We start from the raw sequence: 14,868 nt of genomic DNA, 5'->3' as shown, positions 1-14,868 counted from the left end.
CACACACACACACACACACACACACACACACACACACAGTGATGCATCAGTAGGTTTGTCTGAGAGCGCCAGGGTCTGACAGGAACTGATCGTCCTACAAACACGGGAAAGGCTCGCAGCTTTATCTTCCTGTACTATCAATGACCTGGCGACAGGGACGCCATGATCACTTTCGATACAGGACACACTGACAGAAGGAGAAGACGGAGACAGACAAACACACACGGACTAAAACAGACCAGAACCTCATCACATGTGAAGCAGAATCGCTTCTTATTCTGCCTCTAATCTAAAGGTGAGACACAGGTCAGGTGTAACCTGATTCCTCAGCTGACTACAGGAGACCAGCAGTGACTCACTGACAACCATCGTCATCCGACGTTTTACATCTGCAGAGCTGTAACAGCACCGGCCTCCATGTTGCCAACTTTATTTAAAAGCCACTTGTCAGGAAAACAGTTCTGGTCATTAACTACAAACGTTCCTCCATCAGCTCTGGACCATCAGACACCAGCTTCAAACATCACAGCTGCACCAACATCTGCTCAGCGTCAAAGAAACTGAACCTCAAACTTTCACTGGACTGTGGTGACGTGATTATTACCAGCAGTTTCGCCAGTTTAAAGAACCTGTGTTTGTTTCTGGGTGAACATGTGGAGGACAGAACAACAAACAGCTTCTATCTAATCCTGATGAAACTCCACGTCTGAATCCACTGAGTTTGTACAGAGGTCTGATGAAACAAGTGATGCCTTCACTGACCTCTGGTACGTAGTTGTCCCTCCTCTCTCTCTCCTCCTCCTGCAGTTTGATGGAGATTCCTCTGACTGGACCTCTCTGGATCCTCTTCATCAGATGTGTCACATACCTGCAGGAGCAGCAGTCAACACACACACACACACACACACAAGTTAAAGCCACTGTAACATGCGTCTCCAACATCACAGAGGACGAGCATCAGCTGATTCTGGACTGTGAACACAAAAATGATTTAACTTCCTGTTTGTCTTTGACACTATAAAGGCCGATCTGCAGAAATGCAAAAACAAAAAGCAACATGGACTGGGCAAAAAAATCTAAATAAAATAAATTTAATTGATTGAATTTTTGCTTTAGAACAAAAAGGTTCTATTAAATGAGAAAACGGGTTTTATCTGCTACATTCACTGTCCTGAGACCTGACTGAAACTGACGTGCTGAGGTTGGCGGTCCTCCTCTGACCGTGTATCATGGTGAATTTAACGTTTTCATCTGAGTCAGACTGAGAAACGACTCTGCTGCTTACGAGGTCACAATGTCTGTGCTGAAACCATTAAAGCAGGACGTGCAGTTTAGCTGAAGCAGCCTCAGAAGCCATGTCTAACTGTAACGTAGATTCAAACCGGATGTTTCTAACATGTTTTTAGTCTCACAGGTTGAAAAGAAAAATCAGCCCCAAGTTTAGAGAAAATAAACGGAGACTTTATTTTTCAGCCTCGTCACTCAGTTGCTTCGGAAAGTCGTGGGTTTAAACATTAAAGAGCAAATTCAAAAATTCTCTGTTGAGAAAGTGAAAAATACCGACTGATTTTAGAGCCACCATCATCCGTGGGGTCTGACTGTGAAACTTACCACCTGGTGCAGACAAGGTGACAAAGTGCTGATGGTAAAAGTTCATTTTTTCTGTGATGTCACTGGAATGTCTGAGAGCGCCAGGGTCTGACAGGAACTGATCATCCTTCAAACACGGGAAAGGCTCGCAGCTTTATCTCCCTGTACTATCAATGACCTGGCGACAGGGACGCCATGATCACTTTCGATACAGGGCAGCCGAAGAAGAAAAAAAGATGGACTCACCCAGCGATCTTGTTGCGGAGCTTCTTGCTGGGGATGATGGCGATCTCCTCACACACCCTCTTGTTGGTGTGGAAGTCGTTTCCCAGCCGGGTGTAGTATTTCTCGATGATGACCCTGGCGGCCTTCTTCACCGTCTTGGTCCTGACTCGTCCCTGCAGACAGACACAGATCACACACACATTACAGTCATGATCTAACAGATGTCAAGAGGTTCCCATGATCATAACTAGGAAGCATCGACGTTGTCTACACAGCTTCAGTCGTGCGAGTAATCTCACTCTGATGATCCGGTAGAGACATGAACCTACCCGGTCATCGTTATTATTACCGGACTACTTTATTTACAGCCACGAAAACACACACACCGTCTCCACAGCGTGCTGTCTACAGTTTATCATTCAGCTGAGACACCGGGAAATATCTTTAACGGCCGTTTCCCGCTGCTCGAGACGGTCACTAAACCATCTGCAAGCAGGCTGCGGGAGCTCCATTAGCGACCGAGTGGCTAGCTCCCTGTTTAGCCACCACAGCTAACTCCCAGTGGATGATCGTTGATTTAAATTTAACCGTTAAAACGAACAAAGTAAAAAAAAACAATGCACAACAGTATAAGTCTACAGCCCCCGTTAAATTAAACATGTAAAACGCGAGGGAAAACCGCGGCTCATTCAGCTACAAAACGGCTCCTCCGTTAGCATCACCCCAACGCGACAATATCGCAAATAAAACACTACGTTTGGATCATCTAACTTCAATACAGCATGGATCCGGTAAAACAAACTGTCCGGTGTCCGTTGAGGACAAAACCGGGCAATATGCACCGTTAAAACGCCAGGATTAGGTTTGATAGTTCAGGTGGACATGAAACATTTACCCACCATGTTGGATCGGCCTGGTAGAAGAGGACAAGCTAACTTCCGGTGGAAGTTTAAAGGCGCAGACGGAAGTTTAGAAGTGACGCACCGCGGTGACACTGCGACCCCCACCGGCAGGAGGCTTTAACTACAACAACAACCGCCGCTAGTTAGCTAGCTAGCAACGACAGACAGATAGATAGATAGATAGATAGATAGATAGATAGATAGATAGATAGATAGATAGATAGATAGATAGATAGATAGATAGATAGATAGAGTAACAAACCCAGAAGACAGAACATCCTCACAGTTTGACACACTGCGCTGTCAGAGCATTTTATGTTAAAACTTTTTTTTTTTTAAATGTTTGTGTTACAGTAATAAAATGATATTTCATGTTCACAGTTTTCACGGAATGAACCATACAGCTGACATACTGTCCACCAAAGTGCACGTCAAAACTACATGTAAACTAAAAAGTAAGTTCAAATAAAATTTTAATATATGTACTAAGCTCATTTGTGTTTTGGTGTCTCTGCTCACTGAATGCATGTGTTTCCTAGGACTCATTAAAGTGTGAATGCAGCTGATTTTTTTTAATAAATATAAATATGTTATTGTGTAATTGTTGGCCCTGACCACACTGGCCCAGATATAAGCTGCTGCGTCTGTTTTACTGGTGATGATGTGAACAAAAAAATCAAATCCCCTTGGTTGTGTATCTTAAATCTATCTTTAAATGTACTCTTTGATCTCTGTTGTATAAACACATGTCCAGTTGTTTGTATGAATACATTTCTTAATGTTTATTTGAATCGCTGAAAATTTCTATTTCTACTATTAATATTAATTTTTTTATTTATTTTATTTTTCTGTTCTTAGGTCTCACTTGTAAATGAGATCTGGATCTCAATGTGACTTCCTGATTAAATACAGTATATATATATTACTGTCAAAAGTATTGTCAAAATAAAACCCAAGTATTTCACGTCTCTGTTCTGGACATTAAGTTTTTCCAGAGTGAAGAAAAACTGAAATCAGACATGAAAGTGTTTATTCTGCAGAGAAATTATTTCATAAAAACATTCTGAGTGATTCTGGTCTTTATACAACAAATATCTCTGTGCTCAGAGGGCGAGGGTTCAATACATTCCTGGAGTGTCAGATTTATTACATCGGAGACTGAGGGGCAGGTTAACAGACCGTCTGGCTTCTCTCTGCTTCCTGCTTCAGTTTGTTGCCATTCACACACACACACACACACACACACACACACACACACACACACACACACACACACACCAATTATTTCATTACATTCATGTGACTTATATTGTTTATCATGTAAAACCATAAGATCCACTCCAGCTCCAGCGGTTTACATTAACTGTAGTGGTGCATTTTTTACTAACTATAGATTTCACACTACTAGTTTTCTATTAAAGGAAAAGTCCAACATTTTGTCTTAACAGTAAGTTCCCTACTTCACATACAAAAGCAGTAGTTTCAGCTTAAAGTGGTGCACTGTGTAGAAGAAGTGGTGTCTGTTACAGTGTGTTTCCTCTCACTGTCTCCATCACTCTGTGCTTTAAAGGACCAGTTGGACATTTTGGGAAATGGTCTTCATCTCCTTCCTGCAGAGTCAGACGTTCACTCTCACGTCTGAGCGCGACCCTGTCTCCTAAGAAATCACACGTTTGAACAGAGTGAACATTTTCCTGACCTGAGTCTCATAAAGCTTCAGATAAAGTGCCGACAAGTTACAACAACTCTGCTAAAACTGCATCACAATGCACACCACCACCACCCACCGCACTCTTAGAATTAGATGTAAATTAAACCTATTGAACAGTATTTTTATCTACACTCATCATGAATCTAAACATTACAGTAAACTTACCCAGATAGTTTCTATTCGTTATTGTCTATCGCTCTAAAAATGCAGATGGCATCAGGCTGATGTGGCTGTGTTTTCTAAGTGTGCGAGAGGCAAGAGCTGTTCGCTTTGTGCAGGAAATGGAGCTAAAAGTCTTAAAGGGAAACACGCTGAGGTGTAGAAATGTGGTCTTTACGGACGGAGCCTCTCTTTGGTGGCTGGTGTGTTCACCTGTGACATGAGATCAGGAGCCAGCTGCACAAAACACCTCAGTTAAGATTTTCCTTGAAGTTAAGTTTTTCTTAAAATAAAAGCAGTTGCACAAAACACCCTTAAGTTTTCTCCTTGAGTATTTAAGGTTTTCTCCTTATCTTAGTCTTATACTTAAAGTCACTGAAACCGCTGCACAAAAGCCCTTAGTGACCAAACTAAGGAAAAAGTAAAGGCTCCTCTGACTTTATTTGTCCGACCGTCTAGAGTTGGATCCTTCCACTTTCCATAGTTCAACGATTGTTCAGTAGTTTTATGTCACATGACGTTTCCCGTCAGGTGTAGTCGAGGTGTTTCATGTCCACAGATCAGTGTGTACCGTCTGCTGAACATCGTGGTGAAGCTCCCCTCAAAACAACAAGTTCTAATGGCAGCAAATCAACGGTCTCCATGGAAACAGTAGAATTTTACTGCTGTAAAATCTCTTTCACTGCTGCAAATGCCTGAACGTTTTTCCCTTAACTAAGGAAACCTTTTAAGAGATTCTGTGCAACACCCTTAAGTAACTCCCTCGGCTGAGGAGTCATTAATTATTAAGTGTCAAAATTAAGTGGAAATCTTAAGGTGTTTTGTGCAACCGGCCCTTGGAACTAAAGTGCTCTACAGTAGAAACTATGGCCGTCCTTCCTTCAGAACAAACTGATTCGCTCGTGGAAAAAGTGCAAATAAGAAGCTGAGGAGTTGCATATTATCTGTCAGCGTCTAATAGAGTCAGTGGGCGGTTGATGAGTCGTCACGGTAACGGCAGAGGCACCAGCACATCCACGTAGCTGACGGGGAAGAGTCCCGACCGGCCGCCCAGCGAGCCCTCGTACCAGTTGGCGTCGACCTGACAGGTGAGGACGATGAGGTCGCCCTCGCTGAAGCCCAGCTCGCCCTCGTGGTTCGAGTGGAAGGAGTACATCGCCCGGCAACAGGGCTGATCCAGGACCAGCTTACTGTCCGCTGGGCGAGAGAGAAAGAGAGCGAGAGGGAACCCATTATGTTTAATGAAGATGAGGCTGTTTATCATCATCCGTTTACTGATAGAAGAGGCAGAGTCATAGAACATGAACCACTGGTGTGAAAGTTTGTCATAATTGCTGTGAAGTTTTGAGTTATGGCTAAAAGGTCGTGTCTGAGGTCACTGCGACATAAAAACAACCTAAAAACAAAATGGCTGCCGCTCTGACTGTCGCTGGCGCGGAGGAATAAAAATTTTCAGTTTAAAGCTGCAACAATCAATCGATCAACAGGAAATTCATCAGTAACTATTTTGAAAATCCCACAATAGTTTTATTCATTTTTTTAAAGCACAAAAGTCAAATGTTTCCTGTTTGCAGCTTCTCAGAGCAGAAGATTTGGTGTTTTCTCCGTCACACATGATGATAATCTGTTCGACTGATTCACTGTAAATGACGCGAGGAACATCCCTGAACACGGAGGTGTTGTATGTTCTCACCGTAGCAGGAGACGGGGCTGCCGGGTCGGGATGGCAACACTGTGACCGGCTCTCCTGTCACAAGGTAAAAAGCCACACAGGTAAACACATCATCCAGACTGAGTCATGTGACAGTGAAATCAATAATCAATAGCGACGACTAAAACAACCAGAGGCAGCTGCAGATGTGATCGACGGCTGGTGGAAAAATCCGATGCTGCCATTGTGTTCGCTTCTGACCCGGATCCTTTTGGGTCTGAACCGTCGCCCCGGCCGGTTGCTGGCAGCGGTCAGCCTGTTGTCGACAGGTACAGTCAGACAGATACAGGTGTAACTTCCTCACTCACTCACTCACTCACTCACTCACTCACTCACACAGGTGCAACAACAGGAGCTGCTTGCACAGAGACAGACTTTGTGTTGACTGAGATGTAAATTATACAACAGTTGGTTCGACCAAGTCATCTGATTGGACGAGAGTCATTCCCTCAGTGCTGATATTGAGTATAACAGCACTGGGACTTTTAACTCCATGTATCACTCCGCTTCACAGGTGCTCTATCAACCGTTAATCAGCGTCACATTAATGTCGTTATCTATCTGAGATTGTAACTAGAGCCACCTCCTCATGGTCGTATCCCTCCGCCACTCAGACTAGTTTCATGTCACATCCTGTTTTTCCACAGTCAGAGAAAACATGAACCATTAGTGTAAAATTTTGTCATAATTTCTGTGCTAAAAAGTGTTTTGTGAGGTCACACTGACCTTGACCTTTGACCTTTGGCCACCAAAATCTAATGTTGTTTTACGACCGAACACCTGCAGATTTGATGACGTTCGCTGTGTCGCAGCCTCGATACTCTCTAAAGAGATGTGAGCGCTGCTGAACCTGGGGCCCACCTACCTAGCCTGCAGGTTGCCATGGAGACCCTGCAGGATGCGGTGGGCGTTGCGGTGGAAGTCGAGCAGCGCTGCGACCATAGCTGCCAGACGACTGAGCCGGTCCATCTGCAGGAGGACACGTCAGAGAGGGAGACGTAATCATTAATTCATTAATCACTAAATGTTAATGACACCTCATGTTTACTCCTCTGTATCTGTAGCCAGGTGTGGGCGTCGGCCTGCTGTAAAAGGTGAGGTTGCCTTTTTTTAGTTTTGGAATAATTCACACACTCTGAAAACCTTCAAAATTAAAAGTTAAAATTGATCTGAAGGGACGAGTCTTTCTTTGTCTGGCCTGAGGGGGGCGCCACCAAACTTCTTTACTCGTCTAATCGTTCTTCAGTCGTCTCTCAGCGTCACAGCTCAGGGGACTGATCTCTTCTTAAAGCTGCTTTTATCAGAAAGCTTTTATGAATGTTTCTTTCTGTCAAGCTCTTTGTAACTTTGGAAAGAAATGTACTATATAAATAAAGTTTATTATTACTATAATCACACCAAATACATTCTGTCGGGGTTAAACTCACATCGTTCTGCAGCAGGACGAACATGCTCCTCTCCGCCAGCTCTTTGGACGTCATGAACTTGTCCCAGGCCTGTCGCATCTCCCCCACCGGGACTTTCCCTTTTCGTCTCTTCTTGTAGTCGAAGTCCAGCCGACGCCCGTTCAGCTTCTTCAGCTGAAACTGGAAAAACACAAGCAGAAAAACACAAACAGCTGCTGAAGATGTTGGAACAAACATTCTTGGTTCAGACTCTGATCGGAGCAGGTTCTGCTTCCTGTTTGATTCCCTGTCGCCTGTGACCGTCACTGTTTGTTCAAGATGTTGGTTTTACAACTTCAAAATAAAATTTTCTTCAAATACCTGTTGAATCTCAGAGTCTCAGGTCACAGAAGTCGGACACATGAGTTTTGTTTACATGGGACCAACAGCAGCAGGTCAGCGTTCTCTGTACTGACCCCGTCACCTGCAGTGATGGCGGTGTGCGACCTCTCACCCTGATCTCCTTCAGCTCCGTGTCGTGGAGGTCCTGCAGGGGGTCGATGAAGGTGCGTTTGACGTTGACGTCCAGAGCGTCCCTGGCCTGGCCGACCTGCTGCAGAGCGTCACCCACACCAGACAGAGCTCCACCTGAACAGAAGAAGAACACTTTAACAAACACTGAAACTGAGTCAGTACAACTTCAACCTCTTCACTCCACAGCAAATAAAATGATTTTAGGTTGAAAAACTGTTGCTCAGATACACAGAGCACATTTATGATGCGAGTCATGAGTCATTTATGATGTTTGATGGAGAAACAACCAAGACTTCAGGTTATTTCTTAATGGGAAAGCAGACGAGGAGCCGCAGCCCGACAGGCAGCTCTGTCAAGCTAAATGAACAGGTGTGTTTTCAGTCGTCGTTTAAAATGTCCTCTCAGTCCGCCCTTCTCATATTTGTTGGTAGTTGTTCCACAGCTCATGTGGGATATGAAACTAAAAGAGTCTAAAATTACACCCAGACCATGTTCCTCTAGTCTGTAAAACTTCAGATTTCCCGTCAGCTGTCGGCAGGTAACACTGAGCTGGCAGCTCTGTCGGGTTTCCAGGTTTTAAATGTGTCAGGCCGCCCGGTGTAACGTGCCTCTGTGCTCCCTGCATGACTGATCCTGGATCAGTTGTGTGTTCCTACCAAATTCAGAAGCAGCTCCGAGCTCCTCGCCGTACAGCGACATACAATCTCCCAGCATGCCCTCTGTCTGCGGGTAACCCGTGCACCTCCCCTGCCCTCGGATCCTGGACATGGTGTTGAGCATGCTCAGTTTGGCTCTGTATGCTGTAAAACACACAGATATCCTCCTCAGCTGAGTGAAGGCCCAGCAGCAGGATCAATACAGAACCCATGGTTTTTAGTTGTTGCTGTAAATCTGTTAGCCTGTTAGCCTGTAAATCTGTTAGCCTGTTAGCCTGTAAATCTGTTAGCCTGTTAGCCTGTAAATCTGTTAGCCTGTTAGCCTGTAAATCTGTTAGCCTGTTAGCCTGTAAATCTGTTAGCCTGTTAGCCTGTAAATCTGTTAGCCTGTAAATCTGTTAGCCTATAAATCTGTTAGCCTGTAAGTCTGTTAGCCTGTAAATCTATTAGCCTATAAATCTGTTAGCCTGTAAATCTGTTATCTTGTAAATCTGTTATCAAAAAAGTCTTAATTTACCCAGAATTCATTGTACCACGGCCACTGCTTTGTGCACCAGATGAATTTAGACTCAGTCTGTCTGAGGTCTGCCTGTGTGTTACATTAAGCCACAGTCGGAGTCTGTGTGTACAGTGACAGCAGCTGAGGTGTGTGTGTGTTGGTACCTGGGTTCGGCTGGAGGAACTCTGTGGTTCTGGACAGAAGCTCCAGCAGCAGAGAGTGGATCACTGCAACACTCTGACACACACACACACACACACACACACACACACACACACACACACAGACGAGACGTCAGTTTATCCCTCAGCTCAGAGCAGATCAGAACCACGTCTCACAGCAGAGTTTTACCTTCTCCATCCTCAGGAAGTCCTCGTCCATCTTGGTTCCCTCAGCTCCCATCAGCCTCTCGTTCAGCAGCTGCAGGGAGGAGGAGGAGGGGGCAGGAGGAGGGGGCAGGAGGAGGAGGGGGCAGGAGGAGGGGTATCAGAGGAAGTAGTTATAGTAGTGAAGGCAGCAGCAGCAGCAGTCACAGTTAGTAGAACTGGAAGTGGTGAGTGATAGTAAACACAAGGCTAATATTAAATATTAAATATCACACAATAAATATTAATATTCGGACAAAGATCACGGGTATAAATTAATTACTGTCATTTTTCATCAGTCTTTTATGAACTGATGGATCAATAGTGATGTGATGGATCGATACTGATACCAGCAGGCCCTGTGTCGCAGTAAAACCACGGAGCACAAACTGAACACAAACCACCCGGATATCAATCCTGCCTCCCCCCGTAGCTTCCATAAAACCTCGGTCAGCTCGGTTCGGCTCGGCTCGGCTCGGTTGGTCCCGGTTACCTGGCTGGCTTTGTGGAGCTGCTTCTTCATCCCGGAGACAGACATCTTCACCGGGGATCAGCAGAGCGGCCACCGGACACCGACAGCCTCCATCCCGTGTGAGACGCTCCGTCCCCCGCAGAGAGTCACGGCACCGGGCCGCTCCCCCCACCGGAAGCTGCTCCGTGTGGTCTGAAGTTTTCTTATAAATGATTTATTATGGTCCAGTTTACTACAACTGTAACACTGTTTATTACCTTTATTATGATCAGCTTGGTCCCAGCCCGTCCAGGAGTAATGAACACTGTGCTGCCTTCAGGCGACTGTCGGAAATCTCTGAACTACAACCTGGATATATTTTCTTTTTCTTTTTTTAAATTTACATTCAGCATCAAACAGACGTTTCCATACAACGTGTCTCAGATTTCAAACTGAATATATGTCATATACTGTTTGTATATCAGATCTCAGATTTCTTTTAACAAAGTTTCCATATATAGAAAAGAATAAAAGATGATGGAAAAGAATCATGATTATTGAGTTATCCAAAATATATCATCTTAATTTCTAGAAGGATTTCACTTTTTAAAATGTTTTGTGTTTCTTTCTCCGGTAGTCTCTGATGAAGGACTGTCCCAGAAAATATTGTTATAGTTTGCAATTAATTTACACTTTTTCCAGCAAACAGGAAGATTATTATCACAGATTTCTCACAAGGTGAAATAAAATACTTTACCGGGTCTTCCAGCCAAACTCCCTCCATTTCTGAGCTGGTACACTTCCACAGGTGCCCCCATATTGTTGTCCATTCTTCCTCAGATATAATTAACCCACTGCCTTCCTGGAAACATTTTTCAACAGCTGAAGTTTAGTAATAATAAAATCTGCAAGGATCAGATGTGAACTGTGCTGTATTTTTAAGATCACTTTTAGATTTATTGTCATTGCGGTACAATAGAAAAAGTACATTATATACTGATTAAACAGCTGGATATGAATACGTGTATACACCACAGGTGTAGGTGAACACACTCTAGGGCAGGTCACCATAATAAAGTTTGCTTGTATGGCACTTATGAAAACCAGCTTTACAAAAGAAAACAATAAAACAGGGTTTTCTGAATAAACAGGCAGGAATATGGAACAAAAGATGAGTAAAATGTAAAAACGAGTGGATTAAAAATAATCAGAAATACTATAAGAAAGCGCCAGGCTGTGTGCCTCTCTCTCCTTCCGGTCCTCTATCCTCCAGCTGTTATTATATTACAATCCTACATATTGTTCTTATATCTTATCTTTTTTAGCTAGTCCCGCAGCTTTGAGAAAACCCTGACAGTATTTACATCAGCACGTGCTGCTAAATCGGGAATGGTGCACTATGACTTTTCTTAGCGGTTCAAGTAACCATGGTGACGTCAACGGTGAAAAACGTCGTTAGTTTTACCTTAGAGAATATATGGAGATACTGTGTGAAACATAGAGACATGGTTGGTTAATAATAATTACAATACCAATAACATTATTTAGAAACTTTACATTATTTAGAAACTTTACATCCTGCATAATGAATACTTTCAGTATATTTTGGTGCAAATACTTTTTGAATGTAAGACTTTTAAGTGTAACAGTATTTCTACTGTGTGACATCGTTACTTCTATCTGAGTACTCCTGTTTAGATCCAGGCTCCGCCCCCCCGGGACGTTCCGGGACGGAGATCACACACCTTTATTTAACTCATTAGCTGTACATTATTAAGGTAAAACTAAAACTCTCCTCTGTGATATTTAACATTCGGTTTCAGTCGTTTGACTTTAATCAACAGTTACAGAAACTCTTGAGAAATATTTTTGCTACCGCTCAACAACAGTGTTATTTGACGGTTAATTAACCGCCTCCTCCAGAGGTCCAAAGGTAGGAATGAAACGCAACCGGTTTCAGCCTACGGCATCCCGCGAGGTCATAACTAAGCTAAACGGTGGAACAAACAGGAAACGGGCAACAACGTCTTTCTGAAGTTTTACATTACGGGTCATTTATCGTCGGGCAGCAGGTTAAACTGACGGGGGTCCGCTCGGTTTACCTCCGCGCTGCCTCCCGTCCGAGTCTGCTGTCGGCGGGGATCCGTGTCGTCGTAGTTATTCTTGCTAACGTTCAAACAGCCCCCGGGTGTAGCTGCCGTGTTCAGTTTGACGTCAGCACGTTTTCTCCAGCAGTGAGCCGCCGGGAGAGAAGATGTCCGGCAGCAGCAGCAGCAGCAGCAGCAGCGGCGGGTTCAGGTGGACGGTGGTGGTCCTCACCTGCCAGCACAAAGACAGCGTCTACTCCTTCCAGAGAGGTGAGGATCATCCGCTCATTCTACGATCTTCGTCCTCTGCAGTTACGCCGACCGGCCTGAAGGTGGCGCTGATGGACGGAGAGGGGTTTCACTATTTACCACAGCAGATAACCGCAGATATCAGGGGAGACTGTCGGATACTGGTACAAGCACTAAACTGGGGACAAATCCTCCTGGAATTATTTTGGTAAAACAAGTTAGCCACTAAAATAATCAAGGTGGCCACAATTTCCAAGATGGCTGACATTTCTGGCAAGGAAATGTCATTTTTTTGCAATAAAATCAAATCAAACATTTTAACAACATTTAGTTCACTGTAAAAAAGGGGGAAAAAAGAAACCTTAACAGTTTTCATACATTTTACAAATTAAAAGTCCTGCTGAATTAGAACAATCACACAGAGGGACAGGCCAGAAAGCTCGTGAGCATACAAATGTTATTATTATTATTTAAAATAATATTCAATTGACATTAAGATCATCTAAAAAACATAAAATGAATGAAGTGTGTGTGTGTGTGTGTGTGTGTGTGTGTGTGTGTGTGTGTGTGTGTGTGTCAGAGCTGGAGTTGCGGCAGCAGCGTGGCTCTCTGTGGGAGGGTGCGTTGGTTTTGACAGTGCGGGACCGCCAGGAGCCGCTGGGCAGTGGGGGGGCGACGCTGAACGCTCTGCTGGTCGCTGCTGAACACCTGAGCAACAGGGCCGGACACACTGTGAGTGACACTGGTTAGACTGGGCCGTAATGGTTAGACTGGGCTGTAATGGTTAGACTGGGCTGTACTGGTTAGACTGGGCTGTACTGGTTAGACTGGGCCGTACTGGTTAGACTGGGCCGTACTGGTTAGACTGGGCCGTACTGGTTAGACTGGTTAATCTGGTTTGATCTGTGATATTAGAAACAGTTGAATCAGTGAAAAATAAAACTTTTCTCTGTTAATCTCAATAAAATAACAATAATCTTAATTACACGTGATAATGAAAGGTTGTGAATTTGAGAAAAAAAAAAACAAGGTCTTGAAAGTTTTTGAAAATAAACAAATATTCTGTGGAAAATATGGAAAATGAAGCGTGCTGTCATTTGTAGAGTCCGGAAGTACCTTGTTGTCAGTTTTATTTTATTATAATTTAATAATTATTAATTCGTTTCCATTTAAACTTCTTCCAGAAGATAGAATTAGTCTCTAAATGTTCTTATCCAGGTGTTTAAAGTTGCCTCAGTCTCTCTCTTTGGTAAAGACCTGTTTGGGTTCATGGACAGAAATACGAGATTTAACTACTTTTCTAACCACGTCTCCTGATTATAATCCTGTACGAGACATTTGCTCATTATCGTTGTGTGTCTGAGATGTAGATTAATAAAGAATTTGATCTTCGGGAGTTTAAACTCGTGTCTTATCAATAATCGATAATCAGACCACCTGAAGCTCACATCTGTACGTGATGGTTCAAAGAACGTTTCCTTTTCTGTATCTTCAGGTGGTGACAGCCGACGTCCTGGATGACGCTCACATCCTCATCCTCCACACAGTGAGTCCAGCTGTTGTATGTTTTGTTCTACAGATGTTTTTGTTTGTACTTCCTGGTGCTCACAGCTGTTTGTTGTTGCTGCAGGGGCGGGACTTTCCCTGGAGCTCCTGCAGCAGAGCGTTCTGCTGGCTGCCTCCAGAGAGAGCGGACCGGAGAGTCCTGGCTCCGGTCTGCTGTCTGGACCTGCTGCTGGACTGCCTCAGTACCCAGGTCTGTTTAGTCTTCATCACTCTTCACACAGAGAGCTGCACATCTTATGTTATATTACACAGTCAGACCTGCAGCACAGGTGTGTTTGTTGGGCCACGTCACTTTACTGTTGGTTTTGTGTTTTTGACTCAGGTCTGTCCCGGTTCTCCTCCTGGTGTCTGGGTCTGCAGCACCGACATGATCCTCACCATCCCTCCAGACTTTGGTTAGTATTAACTAACTAACTAACTAACTAATTAACTAACTGTTACTGCACAGATTAACACTTATAATACTCTGACTGAATCACTGCAGACAGCTGGACTACTACAGACAGTTTACTATTAACTTTTATTATTTATTTATTTATTATTATTGAGTTACGTATTTTTTACTTTATTTTTAATAATGAGCTACTGGACACTTCTCTATCTATCTATCGATCTATCTATCTATATCTATCTATCTATCATCTATCTATCTATCTATCATCTATCTATCTATCCATCTATCCATCTATCTATCTATCTATCTATCTATCTATCTATCCATCTATCCATCTATCTATCTATCTATCTATCTATCTATCTATCTATCTATCTATCTATC

General features: G+C 43.6%; 3 protein-coding genes and 2 non-coding genes across 5 annotated transcripts in view; 1 reads left to right on the top strand and 4 right to left on the bottom strand.

The window, feature by feature from the left end:
* LOC111649735 (small ribosomal subunit protein eS17) overlaps positions 1-2,811 on the bottom strand; it is a 6,106-nt gene extending 3,295 nt beyond the window's left edge. The window contains exons 1-3 of the mRNA XM_023399439.2: positions 2,715-2,811; positions 1,837-1,988; positions 763-868 (exon numbers count right to left, since the gene is read on the bottom strand). Of these exons, the coding sequence (XP_023255207.1) occupies positions 763-868; positions 1,837-1,988; positions 2,715-2,717 (261 nt within the window). The 5' untranslated portion in view covers positions 2,718-2,811. The remainder of the gene's footprint in view (positions 1-762; positions 869-1,836; positions 1,989-2,714) is intronic.
* LOC111649738 (small nucleolar RNA SNORA71) lies at positions 57-183 on the bottom strand. Its single transcript, XR_002760337.1, has one exon. It is a non-coding gene; the product is annotated as a small nucleolar RNA SNORA71 (small nucleolar RNA).
* LOC111649739 (small nucleolar RNA SNORA71) lies at positions 1,680-1,806 on the bottom strand. The gene has a single exon (XR_002760338.1). It is a non-coding gene; the product is annotated as a small nucleolar RNA SNORA71 (small nucleolar RNA).
* A 919-nt stretch (positions 2,812-3,730) lies between the features above and the next one.
* LOC111649733 (endophilin-A3-like) lies at positions 3,731-12,398 on the bottom strand. Its single transcript, XM_087172062.1, has 11 exons — positions 12,291-12,398; positions 10,231-11,050; positions 9,724-9,792; positions 9,537-9,609; positions 8,874-9,017; positions 8,198-8,331; positions 7,726-7,884; positions 7,164-7,267; positions 6,430-6,554; positions 6,281-6,334; positions 3,731-5,784 (listed from the first exon to the last, which is right to left on the bottom strand). The coding sequence occupies exons 2-11, from the start codon at positions 10,273-10,275 to the stop codon at positions 5,573-5,575; spliced, it is 1,119 nt and encodes a 372-aa protein (XP_087028188.1). The 5' UTR covers positions 10,276-11,050; positions 12,291-12,398; the 3' UTR covers positions 3,731-5,572.
* A 17-nt stretch (positions 12,399-12,415) lies between these two features.
* The window catches only part of fcsk (fucose kinase), a gene marked incomplete at its 3' end in the record, with an annotated part of 9,731 nt that continues 7,278 nt past the window's right edge, over positions 12,416-14,868 (top strand). The window contains 5 exon segments of the mRNA XM_023399435.2: positions 12,416-12,545; positions 13,105-13,256; positions 14,020-14,070; positions 14,155-14,280; positions 14,413-14,485. Of these exon segments, the coding sequence (XP_023255203.1) occupies positions 12,443-12,545; positions 13,105-13,256; positions 14,020-14,070; positions 14,155-14,280; positions 14,413-14,485 (505 nt within the window).

This window comes from Seriola lalandi, unplaced genomic scaffold, assembly GCF_002814215.2.
Source record: "Seriola lalandi dorsalis isolate HSWRI2012SDOR001 ecotype SW California unplaced genomic scaffold, Sedor1 jcf7180002051919, whole genome shotgun sequence".
NCBI lineage: Eukaryota > Metazoa > Chordata > Actinopteri > Carangiformes > Carangidae > Seriola > Seriola lalandi.
The sequence above is the reverse complement of the archived record's forward strand: the minus strand, read 5'-3'. Positions and strand labels throughout refer to the sequence as shown.

What these genes read in the sequence shown, in the direction of transcription:
- LOC111649733 (XM_087172062.1), bottom strand. Translation starts at nt 10,275, where the DNA reads ATGTCTGTCTCCGGGATGAAGAAGCAGCTCCACAAAGCCAGCCAG. An exon ending in CGGAGCTGCTTCTGAATTTG is followed by an intron (nt 8,332 to 8,873) that starts GTAGGAACACAC and finishes TCTTCTGTTCAG; the next exon opens with GTGGAGCTCTGTCTGGTGTG. An exon ending in CGGAGCTGAAGGAGATCAGG is followed by an intron (nt 7,885 to 8,197) that starts GTGAGAGGTCGC and finishes GTGTTTTTCCAG; the next exon opens with TTTCAGCTGAAGAAGCTGAA.